This window comes from Pogoniulus pusillus, chromosome Z, assembly GCF_015220805.1.
Source record: "Pogoniulus pusillus isolate bPogPus1 chromosome Z, bPogPus1.pri, whole genome shotgun sequence".
NCBI lineage: Eukaryota > Metazoa > Chordata > Aves > Piciformes > Lybiidae > Pogoniulus > Pogoniulus pusillus.
The window spans coordinates 86,836,751-86,852,190 of record NC_087309.1 but is presented as its reverse complement, the minus strand read 5'-3'; the positions used below and the strand labels follow the sequence as shown (position 1 = coordinate 86,852,190).

The 15,440-nt window shown below is 40.9% G+C and overlaps 1 protein-coding gene across 5 annotated transcripts in view; it reads left to right on the top strand.

The window, feature by feature from the left end:
- ZNF462 (zinc finger protein 462) overlaps nt 1-9,148 on the top strand; it is a 101,943-nt gene extending 92,795 nt beyond the window's left edge. For all 5 annotated transcript variants that reach the window (XM_064176533.1, XM_064176531.1, XM_064176530.1 and 2 more), the window contains 2 exons: nt 4,916-5,030; nt 6,287-9,148. In XM_064176533.1, coding sequence (XP_064032603.1) covers nt 4,916-5,030; nt 6,287-6,488 — 317 coding nt within the window. In that variant the 3' untranslated portion in view covers nt 6,489-9,148. The remainder of the gene's footprint in view (nt 1-4,915; nt 5,031-6,286) is intronic.
- Nucleotides 9,149-15,440: the final 6,292 nt, after the last annotated feature.

Below are 15,440 nucleotides of genomic sequence, written 5' to 3'. Positions count from 1 at the left end.
CAGCCTTGCTCTGAGTAAAACTAGTGAAGCAAGGCTGAAATAACAAACACAAACCTTCAAAACAGATTTTGAGAGCCATGGTGCCTGAACAATTACCTTTGCCTGACAAACTTAAGTTTTGATTAATATTAATAATTTAAATTAATGTTCACACTGCTCAGTATGCTAATGAGTGAAACTGAGTGCATGCGAAACGTGTATCACTATGTCATTCAACTCTCCTCTCAGACCATGCTAAGTATCACTACAAGACAGGGACAGCCTGAGCTAGAGTACAAAATGACCAAGAGGGGAGCAGTGAGGGGAGCAGCAGCTAAGTGCCATAGATAAGCTTTGCTCCTTTTGCTTCACCCAAGTCAGGGACGCTTTTTTTTGGTGAGAACTGTCTGCTGCATTTCTGTTACACCTTGGAGTTAGTGTGAAGGTTTGCATCTACAACTTCTTTTGATGTTACCCAGGATTTACTAGCCTGAGTTCATCTTGCAATTAGTGCCTTTGTCACTGACAATCCAGAACCTGTTGCACCTGTCACTTTAATAAGTTAAACCATTTGATTGTTTTAACATTCTGAACTTGTGTCAGAGCAAGTCCTTATGTGGGCACATGAAAGAGAGTCAAATATTGATTTTGCCAAATAGTTGTGCTAAGTGTCCTGGACTTAGAGACAAGCAGACCTTTGAATCTTAGCTGTGACATGACAGCCATCCAACAGCCTTCCCAAGTTAATGCAGTGTCTGGTGTAAACTCTGTTGTTTAGTTGCTCTGATGCACAGTTTGCCTGGAGAAAACGAGGCTCAGGGGTGACCTCATTGCTGTCTACAACTACCCGAAAGGACATTTTAGCCAGGTGGGGGGTGGCCTCTTCTCCCAGACAACCAGCAACAGAGCAAGTCTCAAATGGTGCCGGGGAAAGTATAGGCTGGATGTTAGGAGGAAGTTCTTGCCAGAGAGAGTGATTTGCCATTGGAATGGGCTGCCCAGGGAGGTGGTGGAGTCACCATCCCTGGAGGTCTTCAAGAAAAGACTGGATGTGGCACTCGGGGCCATGGTCTAGTTGACTGGATAGGGCTGGGTGCTAGGTTGGACTGGATGATCTTGGAGGTCTCCTCCAACCTGGTTGATTCTATGATTCTATGAAATACAGTATATTCGCAACTCTAGTATCTTTAGCCATGTGCAGCCTGAATGTTGGGTTCCTGGGGTCACTCACCCTTTTGATACTGACAACTGAAATTAGCCAAGTTCTGTATGCTTTAAGTGAAGGTACACCACCGTGTTTACCTTTTTCCTCCTGAATTTCCATCTTTCAAACTCAATCACAAGACGTTCACAAAAGACTTTGTGTCACCCTGCATCTATTCAGGTGTTGACAAATTTTGATTTCTGGTTTCACAGGTTGTTTATAGAAAAGGAGAAGCACAGATCATGTTTCTTAGGTTTTAATGGCAAAACCCCAGCGTCTTGGGTTTTGCTTAGTGACCCCTCGGCAGAAATTGAATCTGCAATTACACTGGCATTCAAGTGTGGTTAGTGATAGATTTTATTCAAATGAGGAAGCAAGTTGGATGGTAAACCACTTCCACTTTAATGAAAAATATCTTCGCAAGACCTTGGGCAGAGCAATAGAAAAATCAGAGAAGAACCTAAACAGATGTTTGTTCTATACAGCTGGGTGTCTGCTTGAGAACAGCTTTGACCCTCAAAGCTTTGTGGCTGGAACAATGATTATGTAATGTAATGACCTGACTAAAGGACCAGCTCACCTTAGTTGCAGATGTAACAGGCTGATTAATAGTTTGTACAGACCAACGGCTAGCAGGAGCTGAAGAGTCACACTGTCCTTTTGAGGATTACCTTGGCATTACATACAAGCACAGGTGCTGAAGTGACCTTGGAAGCTATGGTATCTAGACCAAGAAGAAAGTGCTGTCTGCCAAGCCTTATAAATACCTTTAAATGCACTGTGAGAAGGGGGACAACCTAAGGTAAAGTTCATTGTTTGAACTGTCTCTAGGTTATGCCATGAAAATGTAAAACTCCTGCTTTCTGTTTTTCAGATTCACATTTATGGGGATAACAGTTATCCCCATGGCTCATAGAATCAAGAATTAAGCAAAGGATAGTGTCTTAATAATTCTAATTTTGATTTGATACTTTTTTCAGCTGTACCTGTGGAGGTTCTTAATCTGTGACTGGCTAAAATGACTTCTGCTTGCTTGTTCAAATGAGCAGTCAAAAAAAGCCATGTGTATTTCCACGTCTGTTTTCTGGCTGTTTTTTCCTGACTGGTCTGTAGAGTCAATTTTTCACTCTTGTTATTTTTTTTCCTTTTTTAATCTGTTACTGTTTATAATATCCTAAAATAGTTAGAAAATGCATAAAACCCTTATGGCTACTACAGCAAGAGTGTTTAGAGAAGATTCAGGTGTACTGCCTATATTTTTCTAGACAAGTTGTGAATTACCAATATAAGTTGCAAGATGCAAGGTAGACTTCCAAAAAAAGGTCCCAGTGAGAGAGACTCTGTGTGTTCCAAGTGTCTGGAAGCAAATGTTGCCTGCATCTGTTGAAGTCTGTGACTTTAGCAGAACCAGGATTTCTTCTCATCTGTAGCTGCCTTCATTCATCGTGTTGACTTCAGGCTGGTATGTGCAGTACTGGAATTGAAAAGAAGAATGTGGTGCTTCTTCAAATGGGGTAGTGAACACTGGACCAAAGAAAGGCCATATGAAGAGGCAAGGCTTGGTGGCAAGCTCAGTAAAGCTGAACAGCCATCGTGAATGGGAAGGAAGTAACTGTCTGCTAGTAAAGAAAAGGAAAAAAAGATATTGATGAGGAAGAATATAAGGAAGGGGGAGAAGTAGAGTGTCAGGTACACATCGTGCAATGAACGTCTGTCCTTGGTATGGACTACATCCCAGAGGGACTGTGTATCCGTGCTGAATTCTATATGTTGGTCCCAGTAAAAAAATGAATTTAGAGGATGTTTTTCAAGTGGTTAAGAACCATGGGTGCTTGTAATCTCAAGGAAAATCTCAAGAGAGGTCAGGTGTCTATGCAGTCTCTTACCTTTCTTTCATAAGCCCCAGAGAGAAGCCGCTTCTGCTAGTCCTCCAGGGAAGTAATCCAGATTCACAGCCCTAGAAACAAAACTGCTTGGGAAATAAGGTGAACAACATCTTATTTTCTGAAGAGGTGAAGGATTTATTAGAGTAGCATTTGCTAATCTTCTGAGTTGCAAGTGTAAGTCATGGATTGGATTGGCTTGGAAGGGGTATTTATAGATCATACTGTCCAACTCACCTGCCATGAGCAGTGGTGTCTTTCACTCTATCACATTGCTTAAAGCCTCATCCAACCTAACCTCAAATACTTCCAGGGATGGGGTGTGCACAACTGCTTTATGGACAAGCTGTTCCAGTGTCTCAAGGCCTTTATCTTAAAAATCTCTTCCCTGTGTCCAGTCTAAACCTATTCTCAATTTAAAAATGTCACCCCATGTCCTGTCACTAAGGCCCTGCTAAACAGTCTTATCTCCATCTTTCTCGTAAGCCCTCTTCAAGAATTCAAAGGCCACAGGGTCTCCCCAGAGCCTTCTCTTCTGTGGGTTGAACAACTCCAACTCCTCACTATTTGAACAAAATATCCCCTGTGTTGCATATCTGCTCTCTGCCAAGGCCCAGAATAGACTTCCTGTTGTGGGTTATAATGTGTGTGCTCTTGTACAGAAGGTATGTTCTTGTACAGAACAGCAGAATCTGCCTCTAAAACTTTTGGGCACTGAAAATATTTTTTCCTGTTCCGTAACTAGTCTGTATGCTGCAATGTGTTTTATAAATTTGTACCACAAATAAGGAATTAAAATCCAGATGACATAAGAAATTAGAATTAATTTTATTTTCTGAGAAAAGAGGCAAAAACCTGATGTCTGAAAGCATCCCCTGTAGAAGTAAAGGCTAACTAGTGAGAAATGTGTCCTAAATATGTGTTTACATGACTTACATAAAGATATTAGGGAATGTATGGGCAATTTTAAGTTTGTAGGCTTATTTTGAATCGAGTAAATCTGAGACTGAAGAAATTAAATGAGCAAAGATCAATACCAAAATGAAATAAAACCACTTTTATTATGTAATTTGGGAAGAGTCAGTAAGACATTCTGTTGATTTCTTGCTGAAGATCATCCCTGATAAGGAATTAATGCTCTGAGCAGATGGTGCTGTCTCATTTTCAGTGAAAGAATCAAGTGAGATAGTCCATGCAATTATTTTTAATGGCTTATGTGGTGATCTTCTTAATTTGTGAGAAAATGTTTCAGCTTTTGTTAAAGCTGGCTGTGTTCAGTTGGAGCTTGGCTTTCAGAAATGCCACTTCATGAGCTGCCAGTGACTTTCACTTGTTATTACTAGATGTTTGACATTTCTGCAAATGAGGCCCCAAGTATTTTGTATAAAAGATTAGAATGGGCTGAAACACCTATGCAGTTAAGGTGCAGGACTTAACCTCCTTATGAAGGTACATCTATTTATTATGAGCATCACATGATAAATATACCAAATCTTTGCTTCTAGAATCTCTATTACCAATGCAAAAAGTACAGATGGGCTAAGTATGTTTCTTTTATTTTGTTTTAAAGCCATTTCATCCCTAAACTCACTTCTGGCTTTGAATTAAAACTGTGCAGTCTCCTGTTTTTAAATACAGGAACATGGAGTAGTAACTCATTACTCTTCTTTGAAAAGATGCTTGAAGGCTTAAGATGGGATTTGTCTCTTTTAATGTCACTTTGTGGTGGGGAAGTTGCATTTTCTCCAACACAGTTACTCATTTGGTAAGTCGTGCAGCATAGGCAACCAGAGAAGGCAATTCTTGACCTGACATCTCTGAATTAACAGGCTGTATGTTCTTCTTCCAGATTCCATGATGTTTCCTGACAGTGGTGCTCCAGAGAAACGTTTCCCATGTGAATTCTGTGGACGATCATTTACAGAAGGCTCTGAGTGGGAGCGACATGTGCTGAGACATGGCATGTAAGTTTGCTCACATTCCTTTACCTAACAGTCAAAACTTAACAGTAGATCACTATCCTATCTGGGTGCGTTCTTGTGTGACCTGCACTACACTATAGTCCTGTGTTGGTACAGGGGTTGGACTCAGTGATCTCTGGAGGTCTCTTCCAACCCCTAACGTCCTGTGATCCTGTGATTTCCCCTACCCCACTCCTCACCTCCCAAAAAGTCTTGTGATGGAGGCAAACAGTTCTATGAAGAGGAATTCTGTCACAGGTGTGGATGTAGTCATCAAATGTCACTGCATAGGAGGTTCCTGTCATTCTTTTTTAGCTCCATTGCTAAGGGTGACTGTAGACTATATAGTTTAAATTTGTTTGTGATTCTAGAATTTCAGACTGTCTCTGTGTGAATGCAAATGGACTAACTTCACCTGAATGCTTTGTGGATTTTGCTTGTCAGCAGATAACAGTATATAAATGGCAGACAGTTGTATGGAATATTCTGGGAAGGAGCTGGGTTTCCTTTACCTTTTATTGTTACATCTCTTTTGCATGCTTGCAGCTAAACTTGCACAGCAGTATAAGAAATTCTGTGCAGAGGAATGTCAACACCTTCTAGGGAAATAGAATGGGTGTGAATGCACTTCTCCTAAAATGTGCATAGTGAAATTCAGTAGATTATCTTCAAGCAGATCTTTGCTTTTCTAGAACAGCTTGCACACTGCAAGATGATAAGCATCACAGGTGGGATAGACATCTCTGGAACCATTGTTTCTCTTTTCTGACCACTATTATCAATACACAAATTTTCATTCAAGGCTGCTGGCTTGAATACTGTGCTGTAGGTTAACTGTGAAGGGATGAGAAGTGCTCCTCTTTCTCAATTGTGTCTGCCTAAATATGAATTCTTGAATGGTTGCAACCCATAAAATATCTTATTGAACTGTTGACTCTTTGAGAAAGTTTTTCTTACGTTTTTGTTTCATGCCTCGTGTGTCTGGTTTGCAAGGGACTAGGGAAAGGGAAATAAACTTCTAAAAGTCAGAAGTGGGATTCTTCCCTCTCATATCTATCCCAGTTTGGAGCAGTTTGTTTTCAAAACTGGAATACCATGGGTCCCACTGGTAGCTTCATTCCACTGCCTCTCCCATGACTACTTATGCTGGCCTTTCTACAGAGTGGTCTGATTTTCCTTCTCTTGTGATGTGCACAAATTGGCTTTGCTGTTCTGTGTATTGACTGAAGGTTTCTATTTTCTGCCTCTCGGCTTCTCAGGGCACTGAATGAAAGCAAGCACAGGATCAGTGAAGACAGCCATCCCAAGGAGGACATAGAAGAAACTGTTAGCACACTGGCAGAAGAAAAAGGAGGCATTGAGACAATGGTGGTGGACTACTCTCACAGCAGTGAAACAGCAGTCAGTGTGGTAGCTGCTGACAAACCTCTCCACGACAACTCAGAGGCCAAAAACGAATAAGCATTTGGTGTGATTCTAATCAACCTACTTGAACAGTGATGAACGGGGTGGGATGGGTGGGTGGGGTGGGCAGAAGAAAGAAATGAAGCTGCTTTTAGGACTGAATGATCTATTTTCAAAGCACTGGTACCTGTGTGAGTGTGTGTGTATTAAAGTTATTTAAGTGATGGAATAAGTGGCTCCATTACATCACTGCATCTTTTCTTCTGGATCTTGACAATGGAGAGTTACATTCATCTTGGACTAATGAAGCAACTCCCCGTGTTCCTACATTACACATCGTGTTTTGCAGTGGAGACTTGGATTGTTTGTGAATGGAAGCATCGTGAGCATGGAAGAAGTGGCGGGGGGGACAACTTTTCAACGCACAAATTTGCGTGCGTTTTTCTAGTTTTAATACATAACGCTTTTCCAGACCGAATGCAACTGCTTTAGAAAAGAAAAAGAAAAAAAAGGAAAAAAAAAAAAGGAAAAAAATAGAAAAAAAAAAGGAAAAAAAAAAAGAGAAAAATAGGGGAAAAAAAAAACGAAAAAAAACCAACAAACAAACATACAAGCAAACAAACAAACAAAAGACAGAAACTGCTTTGCATAAAACAGTCACCTGTTTCCTAGTACCTCAGAATTAACCAAGGGAGATCTCTGCATTTGTCAGTACTACCTGCTGTTGTTGTGGTTAAATGTAGAGAAACTGCTGGGCAAGGTGGTGAGTGGAGGAAGAAAGAGAGGGAAAAAAAAAAAAAGAGTTTTAAAGAAAGGAAAACAAATTGTGCTTAAAATCCCAGTGCGGATTTTATTTCTTAAAATACTGTGATTTTTTTAATTATTTTAGTAAAAAAAAAAACAAAAAAAAAAGAGAGAGAGAGACTGAGAGAGAGAGAGACTTTAATTCCTAGATAACTGTTTGTGAATTGTCATACTTTATTCCAGGTAAGCTGTTTGTTAGTATTCAGTTATAATTTTAGGATTTGATAGATTTCATGTGACTGATTGTGCGGTTTTGTTTGCCACATGTTTATTTTCTATCAGCCTGAGGTGTTACAAATACAGCACAATTAAGTTTCTCATGTAAGATGAGTATTTCTTTATGAGGGGTGGGACAGGGAGAGGAGACTAGATCTTGTGAATAGAACTTTTGTTTTTTTGTCGTCGTTGTCGTTATTGTCGTTGTTAATTTTAAACATATGGAAATAACAAAAAAAAAGTTTTAACTTTTTTTTTTTAAAAAAAAAAAGAAAAAAAAAAGAAAAAAAAAAACAAACACAAACTAAACTAAACTAAAGAACCAAACTTACAGCACAGCTATGCAGCTCGCGGGCCAAACACATAGGTCCTCATAACCATTCTGTTGCTTGTCATATTAACATCTATCAGTCTCACACCAGTAACTTTTTGTTAAGATTGGCTGCCTTTTCTTCTGTCTGTGGTGTGTGTGTTTTCTTTTTGTTTTAGTGTGGTGGGAGGGAGGGGTATCTGTTTTAACACATCTTTTTGCAAGTGAAGGTGAAATAGTTACATACGACATTGAGCCTGGAGAACTACATTTACTCGATTCCAGATGGAGTTGCTAAGTTTTTCCCCTCTCCGCCTTAGCTTTTTAGCATAAGGGGAGCAGTGTAGAATGAATAGGAAGCTTCATACCTAAAGCCTGATCCTGCACCACTACTCGAGTGGAAAGCTCTCCTGACTCAGCAGATATTTTGCCTGAGCAGTGAATACAAGATCTGGTGCCCACGGTATGTTCTGATTGTGAACAAAAGAAAAAAAAAAGAAAAGAAAAAAAAAAAGGGAAAAAAAAAGAGAAAAAACCACAATCAAACAAACAAAAATAAACAACAAAAAAAGGAAAAAAAAGGAAAAAAGAAAAAAAAAAGAAAAAAAAAAGTTTCTTTCCAAAAAGTAGAAAGTACTTGACTGAAACCTAGTTTTAGAGATGCATGTGTCTTCGTTTCTTTGTTGGTTTTGGTTTTTTAATTTTTATTTTATTTTATTTTAGAGGGGCTTGGGGAGGGGGAGGGGGGGGAAGATAGGAAGCTGCTGAGGAAACGGTGTCCTAGAAAGCTTCACATAAAATTGTTGGCAAAAATGTTGCATTTGTGGAATAAGTGCTACTTGAGAAGCATGGTGTTTTGCTTTTTGGGGATTCATCACTTGTGTGTTAGGGGGATTCTTTTCATTACTTTCGTTTTAGTTTTTGCCTTTGGTTTTTTTGTTTTGTTGGTTGTTTTTTTAAATAGGGAGGGAATGTCATAGAAAAACACATTGGAGGGACAAGTATAAATACACATTTTGTGTCTGTATTTGATTTTTTTGTTTTGGTTTGGGTTTTTTTTTTTTTTTTAATTGGCCTCATTTCAAATGTATTTAAACAGTTCCATACCTGGATTGGGTGTTTGTAATGGTTACCAAAAATGAAAAAGAAAAAAAAAAAAAAAGATAAAAAAAAAGAAAAAAAAAGAAATAATGATTGTGACATGTTTTTATCACTACTTTATTTTTCAAATAACATGTAAATATTGTAATCCATTGGATTTTGTTTTGCTAACCTGTTAATAAAAAATATGGGACCATTATCCTTTTAACAAGCCTAGAATGTCATAATTTTTTTTCCATGTTTTTTTGGTTGTTGTTTTTTTTTTTTTTCCCTCATTTCCCAAAAAAAAAAAAAAAAAAAAATGTATACCTGATATATTGTGGACACACATTTTAGATGCATTATGATTCTGTTGACTGTAATGACATAGAATTGAAAGTAACATTTTTTTTCATTGTTTAATTTATACAGAGGACTTTTTCAGAGTTTGACAGAAGGAAATAATAGCAAAATGCTAACCCATTGGCTTCAGCACTCGGTATTTCCTCATTTTAAAATTACTGCTTACTGATGGGGGATAGGAAGGGGATACTGAACTGTTGCACTGACGGGTTTGTTTTTTTTAAAAAAAACAAAACAATGAAAATTAATAAAAACTTTTTAAGAGTGTGCACTTGTGTTGGTGTAGTTTTGTTTTCTCTGCTCTGGGGGGTGGTTAAAGTCGGTATCAGTGACCACTTCGGCGGTTCGCAGTTCTGGGAGGATACAAAGCACCTTTCTTCCCCTCTACTCTTTTTCCTTCCTCCTCCACCCCACCCCCCCCCCCCCCCATTGTTTGTTTGGTTTGTTTTTTTCCAGTGGGAATTTGGGGTTTACACAAGATGGGGGGAGGGGAGTGTCTGTGACTTCCCTCAGTTTACACAGGCCTACCACATGCCCAAGGAATGCCTTGATGTCCATTAACCTGCCATTCACTAGGAGGTCAAGGGCGCTTGGCCAAGGCCTGCTGAGTGTTCCTGAACTTAAATGTAGAAATGAAGGAATTTGCAGTCTGTATTTAATGATCAAAGTAGGTGGAGACTGACTGTTACTGGAATTATCAGCTCAATGTCTTTGTGGACCGGAATACTCCAGTATCTGATGAACCTGTGGGATCCAGCTGGGAGGCTATCAGTACCTGGAGTTGAATGCTCACCCAGTAAGATGGAATGGGAGGCATTGTTTATAGCTCTTTTTCATTTTTTTTTCCTAAGTGCACTTTCTGGTGGTGTCAGAGGGGAGTCTGGGGGTTTTCTGGGGTGGTGCCATGGTCTAGTTCACTGGATAGGGCTGGGGTATAGGTTGGACTGGAAGATCTCGGAGGTCTCTTCCAACCTGGTTGATTCTATGATTTTATAAGATCCTGTTTCTACTTTAAGTAGCTTTTTGATGGTGCTGGAACTGGATTTCACCTGAGTGTGTTTGATGTTAAGGAGAATGAAAGCTTTGATCACTTGAGAGCTTAACATGCTTTCCCACCTTTAGCACCAAAAATATTATGCTACTGAAATACATATTTCCTTATCATGTGTACACAGAGGAAAAAAATAAAAGAATGATCTTTAGGACAGTAGACATTGATGTATTTTTTTTCCCCCCAGTGGTCTCTGGAAATACCTGTTTATGCAGGAGACCTACAAATACTTTGCACATTTGGTGTTGCAGCCCAGAGCCCATGCACTCTCACCATTTTAAAAGAAAAAGCATTGCCCAGGGGTACGTCACTAACAAGAGTTACATAGGCAGTGTATGAAAGACCTTGTGATGATTCTAGAGTATTACCAGTTGCATTACCACATTCACTTCCCTGGCAGGATTGCGTAAGTTGAAAACAAAGCCCTTGATCATCCCAGTGCTGGATATCTGGCTGAACACGACTGGATCGCCTGCCTTGAGGGTGCTCAATGATCAAGAGGGTGGGAATGAAGAGGCAAAGGAAATAGGCCCTTTACTCAAGATTACTTCTGTGCCATGACAGACAATTCTTTCTTGTGCGTGGGAGCCTTAGATTTCAAAGGGAGCACTTGTGCTGTGAGACAACTGGTGTTCCACACACATGCTATTCCCAAGCTCATTGTCCTTCCTTCTCTCAAGAAGTCTGAGCAAATGTTTGTTACATTATTGCCAGCTGACTGCTGCCATTTTCTTTCGGTCTAGAAGTAGAGTGCCTGAATGCTCTCCAGTTGCCCTCCTGTTCACACTGGTAAAAAGGCTTTTCAGGAGTTGCTATGGGAAAGTAGACAGCTATCTCCCCTCCTTAAAAACACTCAACCTCCCGGGAGCACTGGAGATCACCCTGCGACTCAAGGACCAACACTGAAGATTTGCAGGGCCACAGGAGCTTAGGGATATAGGTCCAAAACTGTAGTTTCCTACTACAGAAAGTCCACTTTGTAAAATGATAGGACTATGAGAAGTGTTCATACTTGTGGCCCAGTTATCTTGGAAATGGTGCCACACAGAAGATTCCATGTTAACTTAAAAAGCAAAAGTCAGTCTCCAAGAAAATATCAAAATATAATTGCTAATACCTCAATTAAAACTGCCCCAAGTTTCTCCACTCTTCCTCATTGTGATGGTTTGGGTGTTCCCTGGCCCCCCACAGTTTAGAAATCACCCAGACTAGACTCAGCCAGCTCTGGAAATATGAATGAAGCTATTTACAGCTAGCACAATATACAGGCAGATATTTACATGAGCCAGCAGTGTGCCCAGGTGGCCAAGAGAGCCAGTGGCATCCTGGCCTGCATCAGGAATGGTGTGGTCAGCAGGAGCAGGGAGGTCATTCTGCCCCTGTACTCTGCACTGGTTAGACCACACCTTGAGTACTGTGTTCAGTTCTTGGCCCCCCAGTTTAGGAGGGACATTGAGAAGGGCGACAAGGCTGGTGAGAGGCCTTGAGCACAGCCCTATGAGGAGAGGCTGAGGGAGCTGGGATTGCTTAGCCTGGAGAAGAGGAGGCTCAGGGGGGACCTTATTGCTGTCTACAACTACCTGAGGGGTGGTTGTGGCCAGGAGGAGGTTGCTCTCTTCTCTCAGGTGGCCAGCTCCAGAACGAGAGGACACAGCCTCAAACTGCGCCAGAGGAAATTTAGGCTCAAGGTGAGGAGAAAGTTCTTCCCTGAGAGAGTCATTGGACACTGGAATGGGCTGCCCGGGGAGGTGGTGGAGTCGCCGTCCCTGGGGCTGTTCAAGGCAAGATTGGACGTGGCACTTGGTGCCATGGTCTAGCCTTGAGCTCTGTGGTAAAGGGTGGGACTTGATGATCTGTGAGGTCTCTTCCAACCCTGATGATACTGTGATACTGTGATACTGTGATATACAGAAATATACAAGGTAAAAGGTAATACAGAAACACAACTCCCCTCCCAGAAACTTGAGTCCCCAGGAGGGGCTCTCAACCACCCCTGCACCTTCCCCCTACCCCTCTCACTCTTACTATTTCCCAGGAAGAATGGAGGTTCAGCCAGAGGTTAAGGAGCAAAGTGGGTTAGCCCAAAATGAAGGGTGAGATTAGAGAGATGCAGCTCAGCCAGCAGCCTGAGGAAGAGTGGTTATGTAATGTTTCTGTTTCTTGTTCCTATACATCTCAGCAAGCCTGTGAGTGAAGTAGACATCACCATTGTTTTCTTTCCACAGCCTGTAATCTAGTTCTTCTCATCAAAACGTTCTAGCCTGCTTCAAACTAGCACACTAATAACGTAGAATAACTCAGGACTTCTCCACCACAAAAAGTAAGCTGTCTGCTTCCAAAGCAGCAAGAACACTGAACAGGAAAATATTTCGGGTAATAATATTTAAAATTAAAAAAAAAAAAAAAAAAAAAAAAAAAAAAAGGAATGTTCCCATCTGAACCAGAATTAAGATGTTAAAGAAACCTTTCTCTTTTTTGCAGCATGGTTAGTTCCATGCTTCCCACATGGAACCACTGCTGGAAACAGCGATTTCAACTTGAGCAGTCTGAAGTGCAAAGTTTAGCCCTAAAAGCTACAGTCCTTCCAGGATACAGCTTGTAAACTTAACACTGTCTTCTTATCTGCCATGCAGCAAAATCATAGTTTACATCATCTAAAAGCATGGATGCAAACACTCTGTAAAACAAAGGTAGGCTTGAGTGGTGTAAGTCAAAGAGCAAGCATCTTGACCAAATTCTTTGGAAGGAAGGCTGGTGTCTATTTGGACCAAGAGATATTTTGAGAACCTAGCTGTCCCTCCTGCTGAATTTGCAGTTACTTATCTGTGTGTCTTGCAAAGATAGAGAGAGGAGGCAGTCTGTTAAATCAGATATGCAGGACACACACATGTTGATGTAAACGGAGGAGACATTCAGATGAGGCAACTTTCCTGTTGGGAGAGCGGTGCAACACTGGGTCACATCAACCCAAAATGTATGTTCTCTTAGCTGTTGATGGGGTTTTTTTTGAGTCATGCATACAAAGCCATGACTGCCTGGCTTAGTGTAGGCAGTAATTCTGCTTTTGGCAAGAGCTTGGACCAGAGACCTCCAGAATTCCCTCCCATTTCCTATTTTAGTTCCATGTTTTTCAGTTTCTTTAGTGTAACTTTGGATTTCTCCAGCTTGTCTCTGACCTTTTGGAAACACACCATGTGCTTGGTGAAGCATGAAGTGCTTTAAGTATGTGCTCACTGACTCACAGGCTCTGACCAGCATTTCTGTTAGCAGTTCTGACCAGTATCTTCTGTCTTTATGCTTAGTAACATTAAATGTACCTGAGGCAATGATCTCTTAGCAGGATCAAAGCAAACTTTATCATACTTTCTCTATGGGATTATATGCATCATTAGCAAGGGAGAGCACTGAGCAGCTCTTAGATACAGAATGTAGCTGTCATGTAAGAGAAGATACAGATCTGTATTTCTGTGTTTCATCTTGACCCAAACTATTTAATCAGTTCTGACTTCAATCCTACAATTCCTTTCCTTCAGCACTTCCACAATACACCACAAATCACATGAAATACCCTACAGAGCAGTGCCAGTATGGTGGTGCGGTTTTGTTTTGGCTTTGCCTTTGTGATTGAGCCAGCATCCTCTCTCACTACAACTGGATGAACAGGGAAGAAATGAGGAAGAAGGCACAAAAAATAACCAAAATGTGCAGCAACAGATGGGGCCTGTAGCTCAGTGTCAGCTAGCACTACTGGCTTCCCTTTTGCCGCATTTGAAATCTGTTCTAGCACAATACGAGAACTGATCAGACCAGGTCTGTTCCCTGTCTAGTTCAATGTCACAACTCATGAAGGAAAAAGCTAAAAAAAATCCCATGGTGGCCAGAAAGGGAATAAACTATCCCTGATTAAAGTCTCATCTATTTTATCAATAGTCATGCACAGATGCAGAAGAGGTCTAACCACTTCACAATCGTTATATGCTTACAGTAATATGAATGTTACTTTTGCTAGCATTCCCCATTTAAATGTTGCTGAACTCCTGGTTTCTCTGATGGGAATTGACAGGCAAGATGTTTTTGTGTTAAGAAAATGTTATTATTTTATTTTCCCAGAAAAAAAAAAAAAGAAAAGCTTAATAAAAATTAGCTCTGTGATCCCCATTGTTCATAAAATGAATTCTCCATGTACATAAAACTGAGTGTCAAGAATTCCCACTGATTCATTGCAGCTAAGATGTTTAGGAAAGATGAAGTCATCTGCCAGAATGAGAAGACAAGTATTTGTCTTCTTCTCAAATAATTTGCCTCTTTCAATAGTTGGTGTAAAAGCAAATTCACCTCAGCTCAATTCCTGAATTGTCTGCTGAGTTTACACTTCCACCAAGGAAGAACTTAGCTCAACTTAACCGATTCTACATGTATGACTTCCAAATGTGTCTTGTTGCAGCTGTTGTGTTGTGCTCTCAGTAATGTTTAAAGAGACAAACATATTTGCCAGCTGTGTCTCAAATTAATTTGGTTTCTGTTGAAAATGTTGGACTGGAATTTCAGCTCTTCTCTGCAGCTGAACAAAATCCTATAAAGCTACTGGGCCCAGTGATACTTCAAATCTTTGTGGAATCATAGAATCATAGAATCAACCAGGTTGGAAGAGACCTCCAACATCATCCAGTCCAACCTAGCACCCAGCCCTAGCCAGTCAACTGAACCATGGCACTAAGTGCCTCATCCAGGCTTTTCTTGAAGACCTCCGGGGACGGTGACTCCAACACCTCCCTGGCAGCTCATTCCAATGCCAATCACTCTCTCTGACAACAGCTTCCTCCTAACATCCACCCTAGACCTCCCCCAGCACAACTTAGAATCATAGAATCATAGAATCAACCAGGTTGGAAGAGACCTCCAAGCTCATCCAGTCCAACCTAGCACCCAGCCCTATCCAGTCAACTAGACCATGGCACTAAGTGCTGGTTGCCTGGAAGAAGAGACCAACCCCCACATGGCTACAGCCTCCCTTCAGGTAGTTGTAGACAGCAAGGAGGTCACCCCTGAGCCTCCTCTTCTCCAGGCTAAACACTCCCAGCTCCCTCAGCCTCTCCTCATAGGGTTTGTGTTCCAGGTCTCTCACCAGCTTTGTCACCCTTCTCTGGACAGGTTCCAGCACCTCAACATCTCTCTTGAACTGAGG